The 25,935-nt window shown below is 36.1% G+C and overlaps 1 protein-coding gene across 15 annotated transcripts in view; it reads left to right on the top strand.

Annotated features, from left to right (window-relative positions):
- Positions 1-25,935, top strand: part of UNC80 (unc-80 homolog, NALCN channel complex subunit) — a 225,750-nt gene that overhangs the window by 70,459 nt on the left and 129,356 nt on the right. For 12 of the 15 annotated variants that reach the window (XM_019802892.2, XM_019802900.2, XM_019802902.2 and 9 more), the window contains exons 17-22: positions 391-557; positions 1,297-1,395; positions 5,170-5,384; positions 6,555-6,661; positions 8,258-8,354; positions 15,093-15,265. In XM_019802892.2, coding sequence (XP_019658451.2) covers positions 391-557; positions 1,297-1,395; positions 5,170-5,384; positions 6,555-6,661; positions 8,258-8,354; positions 15,093-15,265 — 858 coding nt within the window. The remainder of the gene's footprint in view (positions 1-390; positions 558-1,296; positions 1,396-5,169; positions 5,385-6,554; positions 6,662-8,257; positions 8,355-15,092; positions 15,266-25,935) is intronic. The other 3 variants (XM_019802895.2, XM_034655100.1, XM_019802903.2) reach the window with 1 other exon arrangement.

Raw genomic sequence — 25,935 nt, forward strand, 5'->3', positions numbered from 1 at the left:
GGACTGAAATCTCTAGTCTAAACAAACCTCTGATTGCCTTTTTTTGCAGACATCTTTTCAGAAGTCATAATTAAGAGAGGAAAATTAGAGCTTGGGAATCCAGTGGTTTAAAGTGTAAATTGATGTCTTTCTGATGATACAGCCACCTTTCTGAATATGAAGCATGGTAACCATCCTTTTTCATACTAAGGATCACAGGCAAGATTCTTGGTAATGTTGCCACAGGAACAATGGAGAGACCACGTACCATCCGTTTCATTATAGTAAAATGTCTTCCTTTTATGATTCTAATGCTGATCTAAGCCTAAGGAATTAACTTCTCCCTCTCTTCCTGTGAAACTGTTTAATTACACAACTTTCCCCCCAACTTTTCTTATTGCATCCAAACAGGGGCTCTATTGTGACATCCGTCAGCTGGTCCAATTTATCAAAGAGGCTCACGGGAATGTCTTCAGGAGAGTGGCCCTCAGCGCTTTGCTTGACAGTGCTGAGAAGCTGGCACCAGGGAAAAAGGTGGAGGAGAATGAATCAGAATCTAAGACTGCAGGCAGTAAAAGGTTGGAAACTTGAGCTATACGCGTTGGCCTTATGTCAATAGAATGTAATTTGTCGTACTGTCCATGTGGTTCACACTATGGTGTGTTACTCTGTGCAGGGCTGGTGGAACTATCTTGTATAAATGGTATCACTGGTGATAGTCCAGCTGCAGCTTAGAAAAAGGATGTGTTTACTATCAAATAAATCCTGCCTCTCTATAAATCAAAGCGCGGTTGATCTCAGGCTTGCACACACTTGACCTTCACTTCATAGCTCTCAATAATATGGTGAAATGCCATCTGTGCTAGTCTTTTCCGTATTAGATAATTTACATTTCTGTCCAGAGAGGAAAAGCAATTATTGCTACCATATCCTCCTGTTCAGTAAGTAATATTTTAAACATGGCAAAATACGAATTGCTGAGCAGTGCCCTGTTGTTTTTCCTTCTAGTAATATAAATTTATTGTATACCTATTCTATAGAATATGCCACTTACCAAGATTAAAAGAAACTCCTAAATTTAAAATTCTGCTTGTAGTTAATGACTCTGCATTGTTGGTGGTATTCTTAGGCAATAAGGCAGCTTGGTCACGAATCAAAGGGTAGGATATAAATTTCATACGGTATAGACTCACGATGACCTAGGGTTTGCAAGCAATATATTTGTCTATAACGGAGTGTTTTGCTTGATGAAGCATATGAAGTGTTGAGGAGCGGTGTCCTGCTCTGTTTGATTGGTGAACTGCACCATTTGCATAGGTCAGAGGCAGGAAGCATTGCGGATAAAGGCCAGGTGTCCTCTGCACCTGAGGAATGTCGCAGCTTCATGTCTGGTCGCCCCTCACAGACTCCAGAGCAGTAAGTAGCATTGATTTTCTCTTACTCTCCAGAGCAGTAAGTAGCTGTGCACTTCCCACTGTAAGAAATTCAGTTTTCCCAAATGCTGTTTGTTTGCTTGCCGTTATCTCTGAACTTTGCCTTGCTCTGCCCTTTACTTTTCATTCCCAAAGCCACTAATCTCTACAGACCCANCCAGTGCTGTGGGCTGTGCACTTCCCACTGTAAGAAATTCAGTTTTCCCAAATGCTGTTTGTTTGCTTGTCGTTATCTCTGAACTTTGCCTTGCTCTGCCCTTTACTTTTCATTCCCAAAGCCACTAATCTCTACAGACCCAAATCATAAATAACCAACCTCATGCCTATGGGAAGCTTCCTTGACAGCATTTTCCATTTCCAGTCTCTACCCCACTTCTGCTTTTCGTGCACACTCCTGAAGTTAAATCATGAAAAAAAGCGTGTGTGTCAGGTGGGTGGAGCTGTCATCTACTTTCTTGCTTAAAATCACTTGGAACTTTTTTAATTTAAATATATTAATAGCTGTCAATGTCCTCAATGAAGCTTTTCCAAAAATAAGTTAGATAAACTTCTCTTGTGCTCAGATTTAGCTAAAACATAGACTCTGCTCCATTTCACCTTGGTCTTCTCCTGAGATCCATTCCAGGGTTCCCAGAAATCAATCAGTTTATCTCCACTTTTTATAATGGCAAAGTCAAAAGCATCTTAAAATCAGTGCCTCTAGAAAATGAGAGAATTACTGTAGACACTAAACATATAGCCTAGTTCTATGCAAGGCTCATTTGTCTTCATTCTTCTTTTGAGAATTATTTACTCACAAGTGGTGTGATCAGTACTTAAAATATGAACATCATTTAAGATACACAATTTTAATTCCTCAAACCCTGGTTTACTCTGAAATGATTACACTTCCCGAAGTTGTGCAGGGTATTCTAGGTTTTATGGTACTCCCTCTCTATAGTCAAGGAAATCACCATCATCAAATTGGACCTTGGTAATTCACAACAAGCAAGGAGAACCTTCAAAGAACAAAAGCCTGCATAGTTCTTGTAGCCCTTCAAAATCTTAGAGACTGTCTCTAAGTGCCTGGAGAAAAGTAAAGAGAAGATAAATCAACTCTATGAGTCTAGGGACCATGTGAGTTTTTGCTTACCATTATAACCCCAATGCTTAGGACTTGGCCCCCCAAGTAAACTGAATGTGTATTTCATAAATGAATGAATGACAGGCAATTGATGAAAGGATAGAATTGTGAAATTACCATTAAATTTTTATTTCCTTTAACTTCCTTTCTTAAATGAGGTTCAAGGAAGTCTTTAAGCACATAGTAAAAAGTCAAACATAAGCTCTAAGGGAAAAGAATTATTGTAAAAGGCAAAGTTCTGTTGCTGAACAGCCACAAGACTAATCAAAAGTCTTTACATACAGAGTGTAAGCAGAAAGAGGAGAGAGGGCTCCCCCCCCAAAGTAACACTAGCAACTGTTAGGCTAATATGATCAATGAGAATGATCTCATAAGTAAACTGGATTTTAAAAATAAAACTATCTACAGAGATGATTTCATTTTCTAGGTTGAAAAATATTCTCTTTCTTCAGTGTTCTATAAACACTGCCTAATATCCCCGCATTTAGTACAGGTCTGTTCTTTCCCCTTGAATGAAGATACATGTTTTAATATGTATATATGCTTCTACATAAAAATTTCCATTTGGAGGGATGTCACGGAACGTTAAATATAGCACTTTGCCCTGATCTGAGTGGGCCCAGGAGATGAGCATGCCAAATATCCTGGTTAGCACTGGAGGAAGGGAGGTGGGCGATCCTGGCTCCTCCTTTATCCGCTCTTTCTCCCTCCCTTCTCTCCCCTACTGACCCTTCTCTTCTTCTTCCTCCTTAAATAAAAGTCACACTAACTAAATTTAATAGCAGTTTGATATGCCCATTTCTCTGAAACTCATTATTGATACACACCCGTTGGACAAAGCTGACGTAGCATCTTACTGAGATATTGTCCCACTCGGACCATGTGGTCATATTGCTGTTGTGGCCCATGTTCCCCAAAGGTAAGAAATGTTTCATACGCGGTGATCATTTGGTAAAAAAATAAAACAAACTGAAAAGTCCAATTCTGAAACACTGATTAAAACTCACAAATTCATACCATATATGATAAACAGAATGTCCTGGTTTGAAATAAGAATAAAATATATTTAGTATTCTAATGAGGTTTTGAGAGATAAAATCTGAACCTCCATATAAATATCTCCAGAAAAGGATTGCTTTACACAGTACTGTTGAATTTTGGGTAAATTCTAGATTCAATCCCAAAGCTTGTACACAAATCATTACCTAAACTTTCATAAACAGATTTCATCACCTATTACTATTTTCTGTGACCTTTCTTTCCAAATTTCTAAAGTAATGTATGTTGCTAAAGTTGACAAATGTGGCAAAACAGAAAAGCAAAGAAAAATTGTTTTAAAATTGAAATACCATCAACTGGAGGTAACCACTGTTAATGTTCGGTGTGCTGGGTACATTTTCGAGGATGTGTGCACACAAGCTCACAGACACATGCTCACATGTGTACTTTGTTTATTTAACGTGGTGTTGTCCTATTTCACCCATTGATTAACTGCCTTCTGACTTTGCAATATATCTTCAACAGTTCCCATATCAATCGTCTTCTAAAATAGGGTTTTAATGACTACAGAATATGCCAGCAGATAGAAGTTCTATAATTTAACTGCTTCTCTAGAGTTTAAAATTAGATTGCTTTTCAGTGTTGACCCATAATATCTCAGCGAGCATTTGATCATCTTGTAGTTACATGTTAGTATGTTTTCCCGTCATTTTCTTGGGATAACTTCCTAGAAATTGGATTTCTCTGTCATGGCTGTAGATACTGGTTTTGGATAACACATTACTAAGTTACCTTCCAGAAAGGTTGAATCTTTCTATCTCATCACTGGCAGGATGATGGTACCCAATTGCTTTCTTTTTTCCCCTCTTAATCTTTACCAATTTAATGAGTGAAAATAGGGATCTCATTTCAACTGACCTTTCCCCTCCCCTCAATTCCTAGTGAGATTAAGCTCTGTATATTATGGCCACTTGTCTTTTTCCTCTTATGATATTTTCTAGTCAAAAACCCCTTTGGATGTGTTCCCATTTGGCTTATTGAGTTGGACTAATTTTTTCACTTTTAAAACCTTGCTTGAGCTTCTTTGCCCTGAGAAAGCTAAATAATCAGGCACGATGAGAATAATTTAGTAAACAGCTGCAGGATGATGCACCCCCTGAGTATGGTTCCATTTGACTTATTCATTTATTCAAATATCATTTGTGAGTTTATTTAGTGCTGAGAATTATACCATGCTGGGTGGGGGTGGAGGGTGAGACACAGCACTGCACAAGCCTCAGGGAACTTCCAAAAAAAAAAAAAGTGAAATATTTAGACATCATAAGTGCTTCTGCTATCATGACTCACACCTGCACATGAATACCTGTGATAATATTTGGTCTTTTTACTAAAGTTCGAAAAAAAAAAATGATTACCTCTGTTTGACAGCTGAGACATGACTGTTTTCAGGAAGACCTCGGAGTCAACCTTGGTCTCACTCCTTCCACTCCCCCTCTGACTCATCCTAATTCCCAGCCCATCAAAGATCATCCTGCATGAATTGCATAAATGTCATTGGCAGGAACTTGAAGGAAATTTAAGAGAATTTCACATTGTGTTGTCAGACGTTTAACTCTACCCTCTTCTTGCTTTCAGCGATGAACAAATGCAAGGGGGCAACCTGGGGCGGAAGGATTTCTGGCGCAAGATGTTCAAATCCCAGAGTGCAGCAAGTGACACCAGCAGCCAGTCTGAGCAGGATACTTCAGAATGCACCACTGCCCATTCAGGGACCACATCTGACCGTCGCACCCGCTCACGGTCCCGCAGAATTTCCCTCCGGAAGAAACTTAAACTCCCCATAGGTAAAAGTATGTCTGTATTTATTTATGGATTCTCTTATTCCCTGCCATGTCCTCAAATCAACTCATAACCAAAACAAAGGGATGCATGGTAGGGTAGAGAAAGGGAAAGTCTTCAAGTCACAAGGCTTAAGCTCACTCATTCATTCATTCATTCGTTCATTCATCCTTGTTCAGCAGGTATTTCGCAAACCTCTACTATGTGCATTTATCGTGTGCAAAAACTATGATGCTAGGCATCAGGGATTAAATGATGAGCAGAATTACACAGTGCTCAACTTTGCTTTAACTTAAAGTCTGCTTGGGGTGACGATCACTAAAGCAGATAATCCTACAACTAAGTGTGGTTGAAAACTATGAATTTTATGAAGGAAATATATGTTGTGCCATGAAAGCATGCAATGAGGTCTGACCTAAACAAGGAGGAGGAGGCAGAGATCAGAGGAGGCTTTCTGGAGGAAGTGAGATTTAGATCTTTGGGGTACTTAGGGGAATGAAGAAGGAGAGCGCTCTAAGTGGTAGCAATAAAATTTGTAGAAGTATTAGGAGGGAGGGAAGTGGAAGAACTGAGATAAGGAGAAGAGTGTCTGCGTGACTATGACAGAGCAATAGGGACTAGAGCATGTGGACCTTGCAGGTAAGGTTGGCTCTTCATCCTACAGCCCTACATAGCCCAGGTGGGATGTTGAGCAAGGGAATAATGCAAGCAGGTTAGCTTTTTCTAAAAGATCACTGCGTGGACAACATACTGGACGGAGCACAAGTGGTTAAGGAGGACCAGATAGGAAGCTATCTAGTAGTCCAGGCGTAAGTAATGGAAGCTTGGACTGGGTGGTGACCATGTAGAGCGAGGTGGACAGATTTGAGAAATACTTAGGATGTAAAATCAATAGGACTTATTGGAAGATGTGAAAAATGTCAAGGAGAACTGGATGGATTGTGGTTTTATTCACCGAAGAGGCCCGAATTCTTTTTGTCCTGGTCTGATTCATTCTTGTCATTTTATAATCCAACACTGAATATTCAAAGCATGTACATTTTGAAAACCATTTGTTTTCACTTCAATTTACATTAAGCCATGTAACTTTCATTGCTTGTTGAGCACATGCTGACATTTCTACTTAATTCATTTGGGAGAAAATTCTAGACTGGTCTAACTTTTCAAAAATCATTAAATAGGAAACTGGCTGAAGCGGTCTTCCCTCTCGGGCCTAGCAGATGGCGTGGAGGACCTTCTGGACATCAGCTCCGTGGACCGCCTGTCCTTCATCAGGCAAAGCTCCAAGGTAAACAGGACATCGCTTATGTAAGAGAATGTTGGAGTTGCTGACAAAAAAAAAGTCAGGACCAAGAAATGCTAAACACCTGGAGAGGCCAAATAAGAAAGGGTTGAAGAAACTGTCTTCAAATTGAGCAAAGTTTAGAAACTTAAATGAGCAATGAAAGCTAAGTTATCTAAGTAGTAGGCCATTATGGAAAAGAAGAAAGGAGTAACTAAAAATTTATATAAAATTATAATGCAGATCTAAAAATGTGCATAGGTATTATTTCCCAGCTATTTTAATGTTTTAACTTTATTATTATTTTTAATTCCAGTGTAATTAATAGACAGTGTTATATTGGTTTCAGGTATACAATATAGTCATTCAACAATTCTGTACAGTACTCAGGGCTCATCATGATAAGTGTACTCTTAATCCCCATCACCCACATCCCGTCGTCCCTCTAGTAACCACCAGTTTGTTCTCTATACTTAAGAGTCTGTTAATTTGTTTGTCTCTTTTTTTTGTTGTTTGTTTTGTTTTTTAAATTCCACATGAGCGCTCCTACGCAAGGATGCAGTAATTTTCTAATGATGCTCTTTATGTATTAAAACACACACACGCGCGCGCACACACACACACACACACACACACACACACACTTCATCTTCTTTCTACTACTTTTGTGACCACCTGAACCATTCTCCCTATTGAAAAGGATAAAGAAATTCAGGGTGATTTTTCCCATTAAGTGCTTCTTCATAATATTGTTAAGCATCGTAGCAGCATACTATTTGGAAAAGGTTATGATTCTCAGTGAAATCCATTTCCTGCAAGAGCCTTCCCTGGGCATGATCCATGTCCTGGTCACTATAATTTCCAGCGTATGGTAAGACTTCCATTTCTTTATATCTAAATCATTTGCATATATTCTTTCTGCTTTGAATCTCACTAAAACCGGTGTTCTTCTATCTGTTTTAATAGTAATATTTTGAAATTATAAAAGAATTTGTCAACCTTACAAGACTTAGAAAATATAATTCCTCCTTCACATCCTTTTTGCTAAAAAATGGGCCAAATATTGAGAGTATGTGAGGCCCATAGCTTCCTTGCTTGCTGAAAATTTTAAGTACTCTTGGCCTAAGGGCAAGATCAAGAACACATTTAAATTCTTAGGAAAAAAACCCAAACATGTTATTTCACTTTAATTATAGGCTATTTATGAATTAATTTATACTGTTTTTTTTTCATAAAGATTTGAAATCTTCTATTTGGCTATCTTTCAGTTTGGTCTCATTCTCAACTGCGGTGCTATTTGTAAAGGATGAATATGGCTTGCTGTTCATGAATTTAAGTTTGGATTTTATCGGAATTAAATCTAAGAACATCTCATTTAGTCACTGAATTATTTTCTTGGTGCCTGATTATTTATTTTCAAACTATGACTAGATTCTCTTTCAAATTAATTATAAGTCATGCCTTTTTTGGTACAGAGGAATAAACCATACTGACTGACCAGATGTGGAAGTCAGAAGAACTGAAATAATCTTTATATTCTAAATAACTTATTTTTCAAGGCAAGGGTTAGTATAAACACAAAGAATTGCCTTTTTTCCCCAGGTCAAATTTACCAGTGCAGTGAAACTTTCTGAAGGTGGGCCGGGGAGTGGAATGGAAAATGGAAGAGATGAAGAGGAGAATTTCTTCAAGCGTCTTGGTAAATGTCATGCAGCCTAAGAATTACATCCAATTGTCATCACACAGAACAAAAATTTTGTTGGATAAAATGGTCCATTTTCTATTTCCATTGATTTCCTATTCATTTCTTTCTTGTATGTATGTTGCACTATTATATACAGCTTCTCGATTTTTATCAACTTGGTTCAACAGACGTTTATGGAAGCCCTACTGCGTTCCTCGTTCCATAGTGGACATTAGGTTTACAAAGAAGAGTAAGAGCCTCTCCTTCAGCTCTCTGTCCTTCATTACAATCTAAGAGCTTTAAAGAACCTTCAGATTTCCATCTATCTATCTACTTTGGAATCCTGCACATTATATCCCTGAGAGGTGGCCAGCCACCCTCTGAACGCTTCCACCTAAGGGGAGTCTATTACTTCCCAAAGCAGCCTGTTCCAGAACTAGACAGTTTTAATTGTTAGAAGGTCTTTCCTTATATCCTGAAAATATATTCATCATAAATTTGATTCACTGGTCCCAGTTATGACATCTGAGGCCACACACACACACACACAAACACACACACACAATGCTAGTTTTGCCTTTCATCTATTTCACATTCTCTCTTTTGATCTCACTTCTGCTGGTTAAACATGACTGATTCTCATTTTTCTCCTTACATGGAAGAGTTTCTAAACCCATCACCATCCTGATTCCAGTTTACTATGCATTCTAATTAGATGATATACTTTACACAACGTGGAGCTTCAGATGGAATGCAGGACATCATATTTGACTTTAATCCGTGTAATAAATAGTGTAACTATTAAGCTCCAGGGAAATAGCAAGTGTATGAGTACAATTTAAGGTCACATTATCAAGTTTTACATTCCATGGTTGGCTTGTACTGAATTTGGATTAATTTTTGCTAGCTCACTCCACATGAATGAATATCACGCTATGTTTTGGTATAGCCATTATTAATTCTTCATCTTAAAATAAGTAAAATTTATTGTTTCATTAACTTGGGAGGTGGTTAAGTCACATTCCTAGGAAAGAAATTAAGAGACAGAGCCCAGACCAAGTTGAATTTGGAATCTTTTCTTTTTTGCAATTGTGCTATAAGGATTCATCTGCAGAGACATACACATTTCCCTGTTTTCATCCAAACTGTTGATATTATTACTGACCAGGACAAATACAAAGATATAACTCCTATGACACTTCTAGTTGACTTTTATTAATTAACAATTTGTGGGTATGATTTTTCAGCCAACCATATACTTAATGTATTAGCAATTAGCAAACACTTTCTCATTTCACTATAGAAATATCAGATTTTACCAAAAAATATCTCACGTCCTTATAACTCTGTCTAAAGGAAATATGCAGCTTAGTTCGACACAGTGTATTCTTCATGAAACCACAGTGATTCCTATGATTACTTCTGGTTTTTAATAAAGTTCCTGTTTATCTAATCTCTTAGGGCATACATCAAACTTCTTAGTCTGTAGTTTCAAGAATCTTCCTAACAACCAGGACCTTTGTCATTTTCAGTCTTTATGGGGTCTTTTCACTCCTCATGATATTTCAAAGAAGATACACCTAGCATTCAGAACCATTAGTATCATAAATATATTTTTGTGGTGTTTTTGTTTTTTGGGTTTTTTGTTTGTTTGTTTTTTGGGGGGGTTTTGAGAATGAAGTATGGAGTTAAAGAGTGTTCTCCAGGTATGTGCCCTGTTAGCTGAATGTCATTTGACTAGTACTGTGATTACCTCTGTAAGTTCTTTCTGTGCACTGGAGTGTAATTTCAAGGAACTGAGAATTAACTCAGGGTAGGGGCTTTCACATTTGGTGCCTCCTTAATGAAGCTTTTCTGTACTTAACACATTTGCAAATTTTTCTCATTGGTGGAGGGGATGAAAACAAGTCATTTACCTTCCTTTTGATTCCCTTACATTCCTTTTTCAAGGAATAGGCCAATATTTTTAGTCTAGTTCCAAACATGTTATCATTAGCCTTCTTGTAAACATTTGTATTCTAGATTTTTTTTTTTTACCACTACTCTTGCAGATTTCAGCCATTGTTTTACATATTCTTTATATTTCATTCACAAATAGGAAAGACTTGATATGGAACATTCAGAGAGTCTGACTCTGGGATCAGTTTGTGTCAGCAAAACCTGAAAAAATACAGTCTCTTTCTATGTATCTAGAAGACAGAACTATAAAATCTAACACTGATATCTAGAATTTCATGTGCTTTTGACTGACAAGAGAAGATAGCTTGCATATCACCATCATTCTTTGCCCATGTTCTCTGGTTTATTAAAAATTTTAAAAGGTATTTTGTGAGATAGTTCCTTTGGAATCTCTTGCAGTAGCTAGCTATCCTCAGCTATTCTAGAAAACTAAAAAAACCTATTATCTAGGTACATTGTAATTAACAACTACTGCCCTTGGCCATGTGAACATCTTTTTTTTAAAGATTTTTTTTTTTATTTTTTTTTTAATTTATTCGACAGAGATAGAGACAGCCAGCGAGAGAGGGAACACAAGCAGGGGGAGTGGGAGAGGAAGAAGCAGGCTCATAGCAGAGGAGCCTGATGTGGGGCTCAATCCCATAACACCGGGATCACGCCCTGAGCCGAAGGCAGGCGCTTAATCGCTGTGCCACCCAGGCGCCCCTGAACATCTTTTATCTCTGGGCCTGCTTTTGCCTTTTCTCCCTCTTTCTCTCTCTCTCTCCTCTCTCTCCTCCTCTCCAATCCATATGTATGAATGATTCCTGTGTATCCATTATAGATGTATTGTCCTTTTTTTTCTCAATTATTTTAATTTATTATATATTGTCTCTGTTTCTTTAAAGTTGTTAAAGAAAACAAACATCAAGCATTCTTACCTTTAATTTAAATGTAGCACTCAATCTTCACTGGGTTAAGATAAAACACAATAGCCAATAGAATTTCTTTAAAATCTAAAAATTATTCAACAAATGAAAAATATATCTGCTGAACATTTAACAGAACTGAAATTGATTCATAATCAGCTATTTTTTCCTTCTGTGTTTTTATATTCACTAAGAATATTTCATTTTAGAAATCATGTTATCTTTGAAGGAAGATATTTTATTAAACCAATTTTTTTTATTGATCAATAAAATCTACTGATTATTTTCTATGTGCTCAGTTCTGCCATAAATTCCATGAGAAATGCTGTTTAAAGAAATACTATATTTTTAAATACCCCTTTTTAAATTTAACAGATTATAAAAACTGTATTCTACATAAATTTATAAATGATACCCCAAGAAATTTAATTTAAAAACAGCAAATGAAATGTACTGTGACTAAAAAATTGATCCTTATGTCCAAGGAAGCCAAGAGGCATCCTTATATCCTAGTAAGTTTATATAAAAGATGGATAGGCCCATTTTACAGCCAAATTACTTTTCACCATTTCTTTTAGTAGTACAATATGGAATGCCAACTGGGAACAATTTTACAATCAGTTTGTAACATGTACAATGTTGATTTATTTCTTACGGGAAGTTTTTCTGACCTAATCTCTACCTTCAGCAGTATACAAAACTCTGACTCCTTCATCATAAGCAATTAGGTATTCTGGGGATGCAGTGTGGCATAGTGGTAAGAAGTCAGGCTGTGGTCATCAGGTCTGGATTTGAATCCTGACTTCATAACTTTCTATTGCACGAACTTAAACTGGGCTAATTAAACTGTCCCCTCTTTCTGTATCTATGTTCTTACTTCTGTATTCTTATTTACTTTTTAAAAAATCATCTTTAAAGATTTCTCTTATAGAGCTGTTGCAAAACACTAATTATAAAATGTTTCATACAATATTAAGTGCTCAACATACTAAGTGCTCAAAAATTGAAACAGATACATGGTTATCTATTAATGTTATATAGATACAATGGATATTTTCCATTATAAATAGCTTTTACTTACAAGCACTATTCCTAGGCCTGAGATCATAGGATTCTACTGATCTTCACACCTGTAATAAATATCCATCATTCTGTGAAGCAAAGAATATAGGTTCTTTCTGACAAAGATTGTTTTGATCATTTCTCTTTTAATTATTTTATGTAGATTCCTTAGCCATTTTGTTTCTGCAGTTCTTTTGATCAAAATGGCATTTCTGGTAATATGAAATAGGCCTCTTTTAGAATTCATTATCTTGTCAAATAAATATTAAGAAAATGATGAAAAGCTTATTCTAAGTGTCAATAAGATCATGGCAACTGTCCTTTAATTGATGCAGTAAGAATAAGTTTATTGGGGCACCTGGTGGCTCAGTCAGTTAAGCCTCTGCCTTCAGCTCAGGTCATGATCTCAGGGTCCTGGGATTGAGCCCCGCATGGGGCTCCCTGCTCAGTGGGGAGTCTGTTTCTCCCTCTGCCTTCTCCCCCCCCAACTCAGGCTTGCTCTACCCCTCACAAGTAAATAAAATCTTTAAAAAAAAAAGAATAAGTTTTTTGATCATACATTCTGTCTTATATATTAGTTCTATCACAAATTTGAGGCAATTATCACCTAATGTATTGTAAATCTTAATTATTGTAACACATAATAAAACAACTGGATTCATTAAAAAGAAAAATATTTGGGGTCTATCTTAAATTCAAAGTTTAAGGGCCTACTAAGGTTATAATTTCTTTTAACCTATGAGATTGCCTCTGATACGTGTAACTTAAAGGGCTATATATAAATGATTAATAAAGTGACATATAAGTAGGAGAAATCACAGGAAGTTACTGGTTCTAGTAGTTTTGATAATGCCCAGTGAATAAACAGAGTAGCATTTTGAAAGGCAGCTATGTAGAAACAAGGCTGTCTAGGAAGTGTTTGTTCCTAATCTGTAGTTTTTAGCTGTATGCCCTATTGTGTCATTTGAGACTCTGTCTTCCAATTTTTTTTCACCATCAGATTCTTTATGTGCTACTTCCTTTTTCAATTGATACAAAATATGCCACACTAATTGGAAAAAAAATACTGGAGGTGTTGAATATGGAATTTTAAATATGGAACATTTGCATCTGAAAAGGAAATATGCCCATAAGGAATGAAATATGGAAAATTTTGATTTTTTAAAAGATTTTATTTATTTGAGCATGAGGGAGCAAGAGAGAGAAGGTGCATGGGGAGGGGCAGAGGGAGAAGGAGAAGCAGCCTCCCCACTGAATGGGGAGCCCAACGTGGGGCTTGATCCTGGGACTCTGGGATCATAACCTGAGCTAAAGGCAGACACTTAAACCTACTTAGCCACCCAGGCACCCCAATGGTATTTTAATTATATTATGAGGCATTTTTTGTACTTATGAAAATTTTCAAACATAGACAAAAAGTAAAAAGAATGGTCTAATGGATCCTGAATATCTCTCACCCATTTGCAATAATGATCAAAATGTTCATAATTGTTTCACCTATCTCTTATGCTTTTAAAATGTTTTTTAAAACAAATCCAGACATATGTGCATGTGCCTTTGTGCTGAGGCAGCAGGTAGGAAAAGTAGGGCAATGGGTGGAAGGGATCAGAGTATTCATAACAGAAGAGATGGAAAAGTCATTTCTGGCAATCAGATCTGTGACTTCTCAGTGAGAACCAGAAGTTGGTAACCATAAATGAATGGTGTGAGCAGAGATTAAAGCAAGATCTAAGTCAGTGATTCTCATCCTAGGGGTATATTCTTAGGTGTCAGAGATACAGTTCAGAATCATGAGAAGGGGCTTGGGTGGGGTTTTAAAAACAATATTTAACATAATACCCTCCAATAAGAAAAAACGTTTGAAATATATATTAGAAGCTATAGAGAAGTCAGGAGATACTTAGGTTTTTAAAAATGTACCTAGGGATAAAAATGATGAAAAGCAATACTTTGTATCATTTTTTTCTTAATGTGTGTTTCTTAGACTTTCTGCATCAATAAATCATATGGAGTGTTTGTTAAAACATCCATAGCCCTCAGACATGGAATCAAAATCTCTAGTGATGAGACCTGATATTCTGTGTTTAATAAGCTTCAGACTTATTCTTATTCATAGGCAGCTTAACTATGGAAAAATAAGGGTGGGGAAGAATCAGTGGTTCCCAAATCTCTGACCACATTGCTGGGTCAGGCCGGCTGCATCATTGTTTTCTGGGAGGCTTACAAAGCACAAATTCCTATACTTCACTTCTAAAAATTCTGATTCTGAAAGTCTGGGTGAAATTCAGGAACTTCCTAGGTAATTCTGATGTATAGCCAGGTTTGGAAATCCTGGAATTAAATGACCAAATTCTAAGATTCTTTAGAACTCCAATAGTCAGTGGTTCTTTGTATAGTAACTGAGGTACCAAGTTACTGGTCTTGATATCAATTTATGTAACAGATATGAAATTGCACAATGATTCCAGCTTTGATAAAAATAGAAGCTAGTTGTTGATTACAGGAAGAATCATTTCAAATATACTCAGAGCTCCTGCCAGTATTAGAGAGGAGACCTGGTAGCAAAATGGTCAGATCCTATATCTAAGTATTTATGTAAAATTCTGCATTTGCATATGTCATGAGTCACCAGATTCCTAAAAGTCATGGTGTGTGTAAATCAGGCATTAGGATTAGGATGGAAAGGAAGGAGGTGGAGTCAGGGAGAAAGTTTTCAGGCCAACACTACAGAAAACATGTTGTTATAACTTTGAAGCTCTTTTTCAATCTGTGATCTATTATACTCTGTTTCTTTCATTCCTCCACCATGGGAAAAAACCTACAGGTTGCCACAGTTTTGATGACCATCTGTCTTCCAACCAAGATGGTGGAAAAAGCAAAAATGTGGTGAATCTTGGAGCAATCCGACAAGGCATGAAGCGCTTTCAATTTCTGTTAAACTGCTGTGAGCCAGGGACAATTCCTGATGCATCCATCCTGGCAGCTGCATTGGATCTTGTAAGTTGTTGGAAGAATTTGCCCACTCTGTCTCCCATTATAACTAATACTGCTAATGGGGGAAAGCACGAATCCCCAATCTTAACCCTATCTGTGGAGTTTTGATTTTTTTTTTAATTCATGCTTTATAGTTTTCAAAGTACAGTTCTTTCACCTCCTTGGTTAAATTTATTCCTAGGTATTTTATTATTTGTGGTGCAATTATAAATGGGATTTTTTTTAAAGTTTCTCTTTCTGGTACTTCATTATTAGTGCATTTTCAATTTACAGTGCAACAGATTTCTGTATATTAATTTTGTATCCTGTGACTTTACTGAATTTGTTTCTCAGTTCTAGTAGATTTTTGGTGAAGTCTTCAGGGTTTTCTGTATATAGTACCAGGTCATTTGCAAATAGTTAAAGTTTTACTTCTTTCTTACCAATTTGGATGACTTCTATTTCTTTTTCTTGTCTGATTGCTATGGCTAGGACTTCCAATACTATGATGAAAAAAAGTGATGACAGTGGACATCTTTGTCTTGTTCCTAATCTTAGAGGAAAAGCTCTCTGTTTTTCACCATTGAATATGTTAGATGTGAGTTTTTCATATATGGACTTTATCATGTTGAGGAATGTTCCTTCTAAATCTACTTTGTTGAGAGGTTTGTTGGTTTGGTTTTTTTTTATCACGAATGGATGTTGTACTTCATCAAATGCCTTTTCTGCATCTATTGAGATGATTATAGGTTTTTGTGGAGTTATTTTTTTTTTCTAAGCATGAATGTTAAAAGCAGGCAGAAAGTTGGTGAGGTGAAGGAAGAAAAGGGAAAAAAATTAATAAATATGCACTGGGAAGAGGACTGTGTAGCATCATGATTAAAAGGATGTGAAGGCTCTGGAATCAGACTACCTGGGTTAAAATTACTCTGACATTTACTAGCTGAACTTCTATAAAATGAAAGTAGGAGTAATAATAGTAATTCTCCAGCTAAGTGTAAGGATTAAATGACACATTAAACAGAAAAGCCCTCATCAAAGTGCCAGAAATGAGGTAGCTGCTCAATAAAGTAGGCCATTATTATTGTCCTGTTATTGTTAATTTTATGTTTGTCATGTATTAGTACTTAAACATCTCTGAGTCTTGGTTTAATTATCAATTGAAGGAAAGTTATAAAGGAAGGATCAGTTAAGGTTAATTGTGCAGAAGTGCTTGGAACATCATATGATATTATACACATGTAAGGGATTAAAGAATATAAAGTGGATCTTGTTTATTTATTTATTTTTTTTTTTATTTTAAAGATTTTATTTATTTATTTGACATAGATAGAGACAGCCAGCGAGAGAGGGAACACAAGCAGGGGGAGCGGGAGAGGAAGAAGCAGGCTCATAGCAGAGGAGCCTGATGTGGGGCTCGATCCCATAACGCCGGGATCACGCCCTGAGCCGAAGGCAGACGCTTAACCGCTGTGCCACCCAGGCGCCCCTTGTTTATTTTTTTAAAGATTTTATTTATTTATGTGAGAGAGAGAGAGCACAACAGGGGGAGCAGCAGAGGGAGAGGGAGAAGCAGGCTTCCTGCTGAGCAGGGAGCCTGATGCCTGGCTCCATCCCAGGATCCTGACATCATGACCTGAGCCAAAGGCAGACATTTAACTGACTGAGCCACCCAGGCATCCCAAAGTAGATCTAGTTTAGAAAGGGTTTCTGTCAGGTAAACCAGGTCCAGATGTGAGTTTTGAACTCGGTGTCTCAGTTTCCTTTATTTACCTCTGGTTTAATAAACTCTTCCTACACTGTATAAATACTGAGTACAAAATACCAGGTAAAACAGCAAGAATAAAAGTCTTTTATTTTCTCTTTTAAAAAATAAAAACTGGGGCGCCTGGGTGGCTCAGCGGTTAAGCATCTGCCTTCGGCTCAGGGTGTGATCCCGGCTTTCTGGGATCAAGCCCCACATCAGGCTCCTCCGCTATGAGCCTGCTTCTTCCTCTCCCACTCCCCCTGCTTGTTTTCCCTCTCTCACTGGCTGTCTCTATCTCTGTCAAATAAATAAAATTTAAAATCTTAAAAATTAAAAAAAAATTTTTTTAAAAATTTAAAAAATAAAAATAAATAAAAACTAAAATAGACTTTTTTTTACAACAAAAAAACCTTAAGCTTGCGTATAAATGATCCCTTTTCCAGATTTTATAGCACCTAAATAAATGACCATTGACCACACATATTTTACCTTGCAGAATCGGCCAAACCTGATAACGTAATTTATAACATTTTCTGTTACATTTGCAGTTTTTGCTCTCAGGATAGTGACCAGCAAGTTATGTGGCTTCACTTAAGCCTGAAATAGAATTACCACTGTAATCACCCAAAATAATGACTTGTTGTATAAGATTTTTCCATCAGGGGGCACCTGGGTGGCTCAGTGGCTTAAGGTCTGCATTCAGCTCAGGTCAGGATCACAAGGATCCTGAGACTGAGCCACCTCAGGCTCCCTGCTGAGCAGGGACCCTGCTACTCATTCTCCCTCTGCCCCTCCCCCTGCTTGTGATCTCTTTGGCTCTGCTCTCTGAAATAAATAAATAAAATCTTTAATAATAAAAAAAAGATTTTTCAGTCAGTTTCCCATTCCTGGATATTGGCCTTTTTGAACATTTGTAAATTCCAAAATTTTCAGTGTGTATTGACGTATGCTATAGTGACTATAAAATGTGAGGAATCATGAGCCCCCAGGAGAGCTGAGGTTGGTGGCAATTAGTCAAAGAACAAGATTCCTGTCTAAAGCAAGAGAGTTTGGCAAGGCAAGGAGTCAATTCCTTGTTTTTTAAGTGGGAGAATGGTAACTAGCCTGTCCCTCTCTTGAGTTATGCAATGATTCTTTTTAATCACTCTTGACCTATTCCTAAAGAATCAGATTAAAATAAGTAAATAAATGTTACAAATTCATAAGAAAAGAACAAACAATTGAACAAATTAAATAATGGGTAAGTACATGAACAGTCAGTTCATCAAAAATACTAATACCCAATAAAGTATGCCTCATCTTATTTGCATTAAGAAATGCTCATTAACATGTCCATAAATTCCTACATTATAACTATCAAATTTGTAATGATTAGAAAGTGTCGACAATGTATAACATATCAGGCAGCACTCCGTGGGGGTGGTTAATGGTGGAAGCAGCAAGATTTGATTAGAGAATAGAAGGAAGTGAGAATAACCGGGTAATAGTGGGAGGGCAGTAATGGTGAGTAGAATGCTCCTAGGCCCCTCCCTGCATAGTAAGTAATTTTAGACTGGATGTAGTCACAGAGGAGGGGCAGTTCTCTACCTAGTCATTATACCAAATGGCTGGGTGATAGAATTTTAAAAACCCAGAGTCAGTGTAGCTTAAAAGGTACTCATCATATGATAATTAATTATTTAATTAACTCAACCAATATCTATTGAGAGTTTCCCATATGCTGTGCATGGTGCCAGCTATGAACAGGTACAACAAAACTCTAAACAAAACTGTTTTGAACCTTTCCTTAATAAATATTAGATTTGCATAGTGATCTGTTTCACAGACTTCTTAGTATACAGCATTCTAAGGTGAGTAAATGAATGATTAACATTTATTGTGTACCTATTGTTTCCCAAGGAAAAACAACTGAAGCTCAGAAAGACCAACTAATAGGTCAGGGCTGCACTGCCAGCCAAGGATAGAGCCAGATTAGACCTCCTCTGTCTTCAAAGAACCTATATTTAGTCTTCCACCATATTGACTGCCTCATTAAAAAATAATGTGAAATCACTAAAATATGCAAAAATAATAAATTCTGCATTTTATATATAATTTAAATGTAAGTAAGAAAGTGAAAATGACAGAAGTTAGTTGAACAGTTATTCAATTCACAGTAAAATTGTACATTAGCACTTTATCGGTGGTTTAAACTGTAATGTTCCAGAGATATTGTCATGTCCACTTTTGTCTCAGATCCTCATAGCTATTTTGGAAGATTTTAAGACAAAGCGAGGTATCAGATTTTCAAGAAACTGCCTCACAAGATTAAGGAAAATGTTAATAACAATTCATATTACTTCAACTTGTTGAAAAATTGATAGAAAGATATAGGCACAGATGGCCATACACATTGGAGAGTACTGGCATGATAACATTTGGACAACTATTAGTCCAATGAGCACCTGTTGACAGAGATAACAGATTGTCCTTTACATACTGGAAAAGTCTAGGTAGGCCCCACACTCCTTCAGAGACACTGAGCTGAAATCTGCACATAAATATATATCATACAATGAACTTTACTGAGCAGCATTTAAACATGTTTACATGACAGGACAAAAGCCCCAAGAGCCAAGGTGATTTTGCTCAAGGTCATATATGCCAGTTAGTGCTAAAACTGGGTTCAGAGCAGAATCTTCCGATTCTGTTCAGGCTTCTTGTAGCAGTAGCATATGCTTTCTCTGTAAGAAAAATATATGTGTGTGTGTGTGTGTGTGTGTGTGTGAAATATACATATTTATTTATTTATATTTTATATTATATATGTTTAACTTATTTAAATCAGAATGAGTATCCCTTGATACATTGAAAATACACTTAGGTGAATGTGGTCTGAGGAATAAAGAAGATTATAAATGATTTTTAATGTCCAAAAGCACTTGGATCTATTAAAAAGGTTCCTTAACACATGAATACATGATGAATTCATAACCGGAAAATATAGGAGATTTTTCGACTTTAAAGATTCACACCACATACTCACTCTCTAAACCAGTGATTCTTAACATTTTGGGGGATGTAGACTTTTTCAGAATTGGATGAAAGCTCTGGAAATTTTTCCAAGAGACATGCACTTACAGACAAAATTTAACATATAATATCAGCAGGTTCATGGACTCCCCCAAAACACATCCATGAAACCAAAAATGTTCAGAACTCAAACTCAATTAATAGCAAAATGATTATCTGGCAAAATGATCCTCCCTAGTCAATTAGATGGAATGATTACTTTTATTAACATTTATTGATGATATAAAAACAGATGAAATAATTGCTTCCTACGTGGAATACTTAGGATTTATGTAGGTTACATGTACATGGGAGAAATATGAGGCTTGTCACAGAGAAAGCAAATGAGGATTTGAAAAATAATCCCAACAGAACAAATTAATTCTGGTTTCTGAATGGAGATTATTTTAAGAGGAATATTGATGAATACTTTGATAATCAAGTCTCTCGGATGTTGAGATTTCATTCCCCCTCACCAAATGGTTTCATACCTATTTGATGTTCAACAACTGTAATGCTTATAGTTTTCAAGGAGATGAGATTGCAGGGGTTTCCAGATGCAAGTACACCCCGTTACTGAATATAGCTTGACTCTGACCACTAAGTTGGACTGAATCCCATGGAAAACTTAAAATATATTTTACTTCCCCAAAATAAGGCTATGGCCTGATAATTACCAAATCACTAGATTCTCCTTTCTTCCTTTTTTTTGGAACCTACTCTGGCCCTGCTTGACCTCAATCTTATAAACCTCATGGTAAGAAATAAAATAAAGGCCTTTGATGCTAATAAGCAGTGTCATTTGAATCTCAAAGTAAAGAAGCATTTTCTTATCACTGTAGATGTCCAGTGATAAGGTAACTCCATTGAGAAGTAATGAGCTCTTTGTCACTAGACTGGATTCAGTGGGGGCCATTATACAGGGGCCTTAAAAAGTGGGTGGTTTGTATGATTTCCTTTCATATCTGAGTCTTTGATTCTAGGTTGAGGCCAAAGAGTGTTCAGAGGTCGGAGGTCAGAATTCCAGAGGTCAGAATTACTAAAGGTTTAAAGGAGTGTGACAGGAATGCCTGGGTGGCTCAGTTGGTTAAGCACGCGACTCTTGGTTTGGCTGGGGTCATGATCTCATGGGTCATGGGATCAAGTGGGGCATTGGGCTCCATGCTCAGTAGGAGTCTTCTTGAGGGTTCTCTCCCTCTGCCCCTACCCCCATTGCCCTTACTCCCTCTCTCTCTCGCTCTCACTCTCGCTCTCGCTCTTGCTCTCTCTCTCAAATGAATAAATAAGGAATGCCTGGGTGGCTCATTTGGTTAAGCATCTGCCTTTGGCTCAGATCAGGTCCTCTTCCGCTCCTTGCTCGGCGCGGAGCCTGCTCTCCCTCTGCCTGCCTCTCTCTCTCTCTGACAAATAAATAAATAAAATCTTTTTTTTAAATGAAAAAAATAAAAAATAAGTAAATGAATAAACAAATATCCAAAAAATAAAAATAAAAGAGTGCAGTAGTCTCCATTATCAGACAGAGAATCCAGGTAGAACTTGTTGGTTGAGTAAAAAATGGGATGGGTAATGATGGTGGTAGTTGTGGTGGTGCCGGCAGTGGTGGGAGAGGATGACAATAGTAATGTTTTCATTATACTTGATAGTTTAGAAAGCACCTTCACATGTATTACCTTGTTTATATGAGGGGAAAGGAACCATCCCAGGGAATAGCCCCCAACTAAGGGCGCACTTAAATCCATTTTCTCAAGTATGAAGAAGTGAAGGAACTGAAGTCACTGATGAATTCTGACAAGCATACGGAGAGATGTGCTGGAATCACAGTAGCATTCTCTGTTCACTGTCCTTTGCACAGGTGTGACAACTGCAAGTCTTCATACCTGTTCATCTGGCTTAAGAGTTACTCCAGATTATTCTAACTCACGAATGTCTTCTATTACATGTATTTTTGGCTTTCATTTCCTCCATATTTGGCTTCACTTAACATCTGATTTCATCTGCTTCCTATCTTTCAGAAATGTCTCACTGTTAAAAATGTTTTATATGTTTTACAATGCCTTTGTGGTTTTTATCACATATGTATATGTGTATGAATATAGATGGAAGTATCTATATTTCTATCAAATAAAAATAAGAATATAGGAATATAGAGAGAGGTAGATATAAATATAAAATGACATAGATGGATAGATACACAGATGTGTCCAGAAGCAGATATAGATACAGATATAGGCATACTTAGAAATTCTGCCATTTCATCAGATGGGATTTGGGAGAGGAAGGAAAAATAAATGTGTTCAGTTCATCATCACATTCCATTACACCACTTTCTCCCATCTCTCCTTTGATGTTTTCTTTGGTTGGGCGTTGCATTTATTTTTAAATGCAGCTTAAGTACAATTTTTGCATTATGACATAATTTTATTTCCAAACAGCTTTTCATTGTTTTATTGTCTTCATCATAGAATGTAAATGTGACTTTTTCAAGTTTGCAATTTTCTTCAGAACTAAAAAGTATTGTTAAATGAAAGAAATATTAGAAATGTCAATGTTCAAAGTCTTGCTGATCTGCAGATTTTGTTTTAAGCAATCCTCTTGTCAGTATTGCTGTGACAACTGAACCTGGGGATAATTGGTTTAATTTTAAGTCCAGCACAGCTCTTCCTCACATTCTATCTCTTTAGTACAAATTTAATAGACACAACTGCAAGGCATTTTAGAAAAGACATGTTTTAGAAAAAATTCATTTTGTCTCTAGGTTTATGTAATCTACAAGCACAAAAATAGAAAAATTAAACAGTTCAAGCAAAAGTTACTTCTGTCTGTTTTCTATGTATCTCAGGTGAAATATTCTATCCCTTTTTAGTCAATTTAATATATAACACGTACAGATATAATGAATTTCTAATTTATTAGCATGAATAACACTAATAATAATGTCAGTTGCATTCGGAACAATTCCATGAAAACAAGAAAGTCAGTGATACTGTAGAATTCTCTCTAGTCTGTGGGTGGAGAAAACCTAGTTTGTGGTAAATTACACAGCCTCATAAATAGATAGCTTTAGGAATGATTGCATAATTTTTCTCCAAACTGGGGCACTTTGGAGACGGAAAGGGGATCCTGTCAATAATTATACCAGTTAAACAGACATAAACTGAAAGTCTCCTGGTGAAAATGAAACATCATTTACCATAGGTAGAGTCATACTTTCAGGTTCACTGCATCAAATTTAACCCACATAGGGGCTTACCATCACAAGACCACTTGGTGATCAATGCAGGTTAGCTCTTTCAAGAAGATAGGAATATGTGCATAAGAGGAACTATCAAAACAAAATCATATTGTGTTCTCCCTTGAATCATGGGAAGGGTTGAAATAGTTCAATATAACCAAAACTAAATCATCACATTAGTCACTTGTTGCTAGTGGTATTCCTATATTCCTATATTATTGAATTTTTTTGAAAGATCCTAACTGTGGTGAGGTCTGAGTGGCTCAGTCGTTCTGGGTTCATGATCCCAGGGTCCTGGGATCAAATACCAAGTTGGGTTCCTTGCTCAGTGGGGAGCCTGCTTCTCCCTCTGCCTGCTGCTCCTCCTCTGTGCTCTCTCTCTTTCTCTGATAAATAAACCTTTTTTTAAAAAAGATACTAACTATGAAATGTAGCATAAATGTATAGTAATGTGTTTCATAAATATGTAGAGTTTAAGGGAAAAAAAATTGCCACATATCCACCACTACCATAAAGAATAAGATATTTACACTTTCTTAAACCCCCAATTCCCTTCTATAACCATATACCCCCTACCTCCCACAAGACACTGCTCTCTTGAAATTTGTTTTAATCTTTCCTGTGCTTTCTTTATTCTACCACATGAGCTTTTATCCCTAGGAAATATATTGTTTCTTTTTGCTTTGTTTGCCTAGTTTTGAAATTCATTTAAGTTAAGTCATGCTATCCTCTTTTTTGCTCCACATTGTTTAAATTCATCTTTGTTGATGCTTTTAGCATTAATACATTGATTTTCACTAATGAATGATATTTGTTTGTTTGAATATGCCACAGTTTATATATCCATTCTGTTAGACATTTTTATTTTCTCCACATTTTGCCTATTTTGAACAATGCCTTCATGAGTATTACTGCATATGGGCCTTGATTCACAGTTTTCTAAATACACCTAGGGGTGGAATTAGTCATAATTTTATTCTATGATGCCAAAGCATGTCTTACAGTAGATGCAACAATTAACTGGCACCGACACTGTAATAAAAGCTCCATTTTCTCTGTGTTCTTGTTAGCACTTGTATTATCCAACATTTTTATTTTTACCCATCTGGTGAATTAAAGTAACAACACTTTATATTTCAACCCAAAGTCCGAAATGTCTTTTCATAGGTCTATTTACATTTCATGTTCACTTTGGTAAAAGATCCCATAATGTCTTTTATTTTTTTATTGGAGAATTATTTAACTCTTTATTGATAATTTTAAAAGAGTATAGATATTGTCAGTAAGAATCCATGTTCTGTTCTCTTTGTTTCATCATTTCCCACTTTGTGGCTTGTTTTTATTTTATTCCTTATGCTAGATTTTAATGAAGAGAACATTTTAGTTTGATTCATTAAGATTTTCTTTATGGCTAGCATTTTTTTTATAACTTTTTAAAGAAATCCCTAGGTAATAAATATATTCTTATATTTTCTTCTCAAAGTTTTAAAGTTTTCATATCATACTGAAGTCTTTAACTAGAACTTACTGTGTGATTGCTGTAAGATACGAAATTGTTTTCTTTCCTTTTTTTTTCCCACATAGAAAATAACGATCCTAGCATAATGTATTACTGGTTTATTCTTTATTCTCTGATGTGCGGATAATTCATTTCATTCGCTGTTTTGAATTCACTGTATTATCTTAATCATGTGTCAGGTTTCTATACATGCATGAGTGTAATTCTGAGGGGTAGTTTTTTTGTTTGTTTTCCTGTTCCATTCGCCTTCCACACAGAGTTAAACTACTCTTGTTTTAATAGCTAGAACTTTTAGCATCACCTAAGCTACTCACGGCTCTTTGCTCTTCCTTGTGAATTTTATAATTAGGTTGTCAGGTTTCATGAAAATCTTTTAATTTTTTCTTGTAATTATATTGAGTCCATTGATAAATTTAGAGATAATTGAAATTCAGTTCTGAATTGATTAGTCAAAAGTTCTAGTTTTTGAGTCAGTTTAAGTAATTTTAATTTTTTTAGTAACTTATCAATTTCACCTACATTTTCATGTTTGTCGGCATAAAATTTATCATAACATTTTCTTCTTCTTTATTAATTTTGGAGCATCTGTAGTTTTATCTGTTTTTATTCTTAAAATTGTGAGAGTTTTTTTCTTTTTAGGTTTGCCAGATATTTGTCAATTTTATTAGTCTTTTTTCATGAACTTGTTGGGTCTATTTTATCTTTGTTCTCAAGTTTTATTTTCCCTTCTCTGAATTCGTTGTATTCTTTAGCTTATTGGTTGATTGCTTAGCTCATAATTTTATTTTTTCTTTTCAAAATTGAGCATTTAGCTATTAATTTCCCTCTAAATACTGCCTTACCTACATACATAAATTCTGATAAGCTATATTTTTATTTTCTTAATTTATTTTTAAGTAATTTTTAATTTCTTTAATGGTTTCCTTTTTGAGCCATGGGTTATTTAGATGTATATGTGTGTGTTTCAATTTAAAATTCCAAGTTTCTGTTAGGTATCCATTGGTTATTGATTTGTGACTTTATTTTTACTGATTCTTTGGAATTTAGACTTGTTTTATGAACTAGAACATTATCAATTTTCATAAATGTCCCATTTGTGGTTGAAAAGAGTGTGTAGTCTCCAGTTGTTGGGTACAGCATTTTGT

The sequence above is a fragment of the Ailuropoda melanoleuca genome, chromosome 2 (genome assembly GCF_002007445.2).
Source record: "Ailuropoda melanoleuca isolate Jingjing chromosome 2, ASM200744v2, whole genome shotgun sequence".
Classification (NCBI taxonomy): Eukaryota; Metazoa; Chordata; class Mammalia; order Carnivora; family Ursidae; genus Ailuropoda; species Ailuropoda melanoleuca.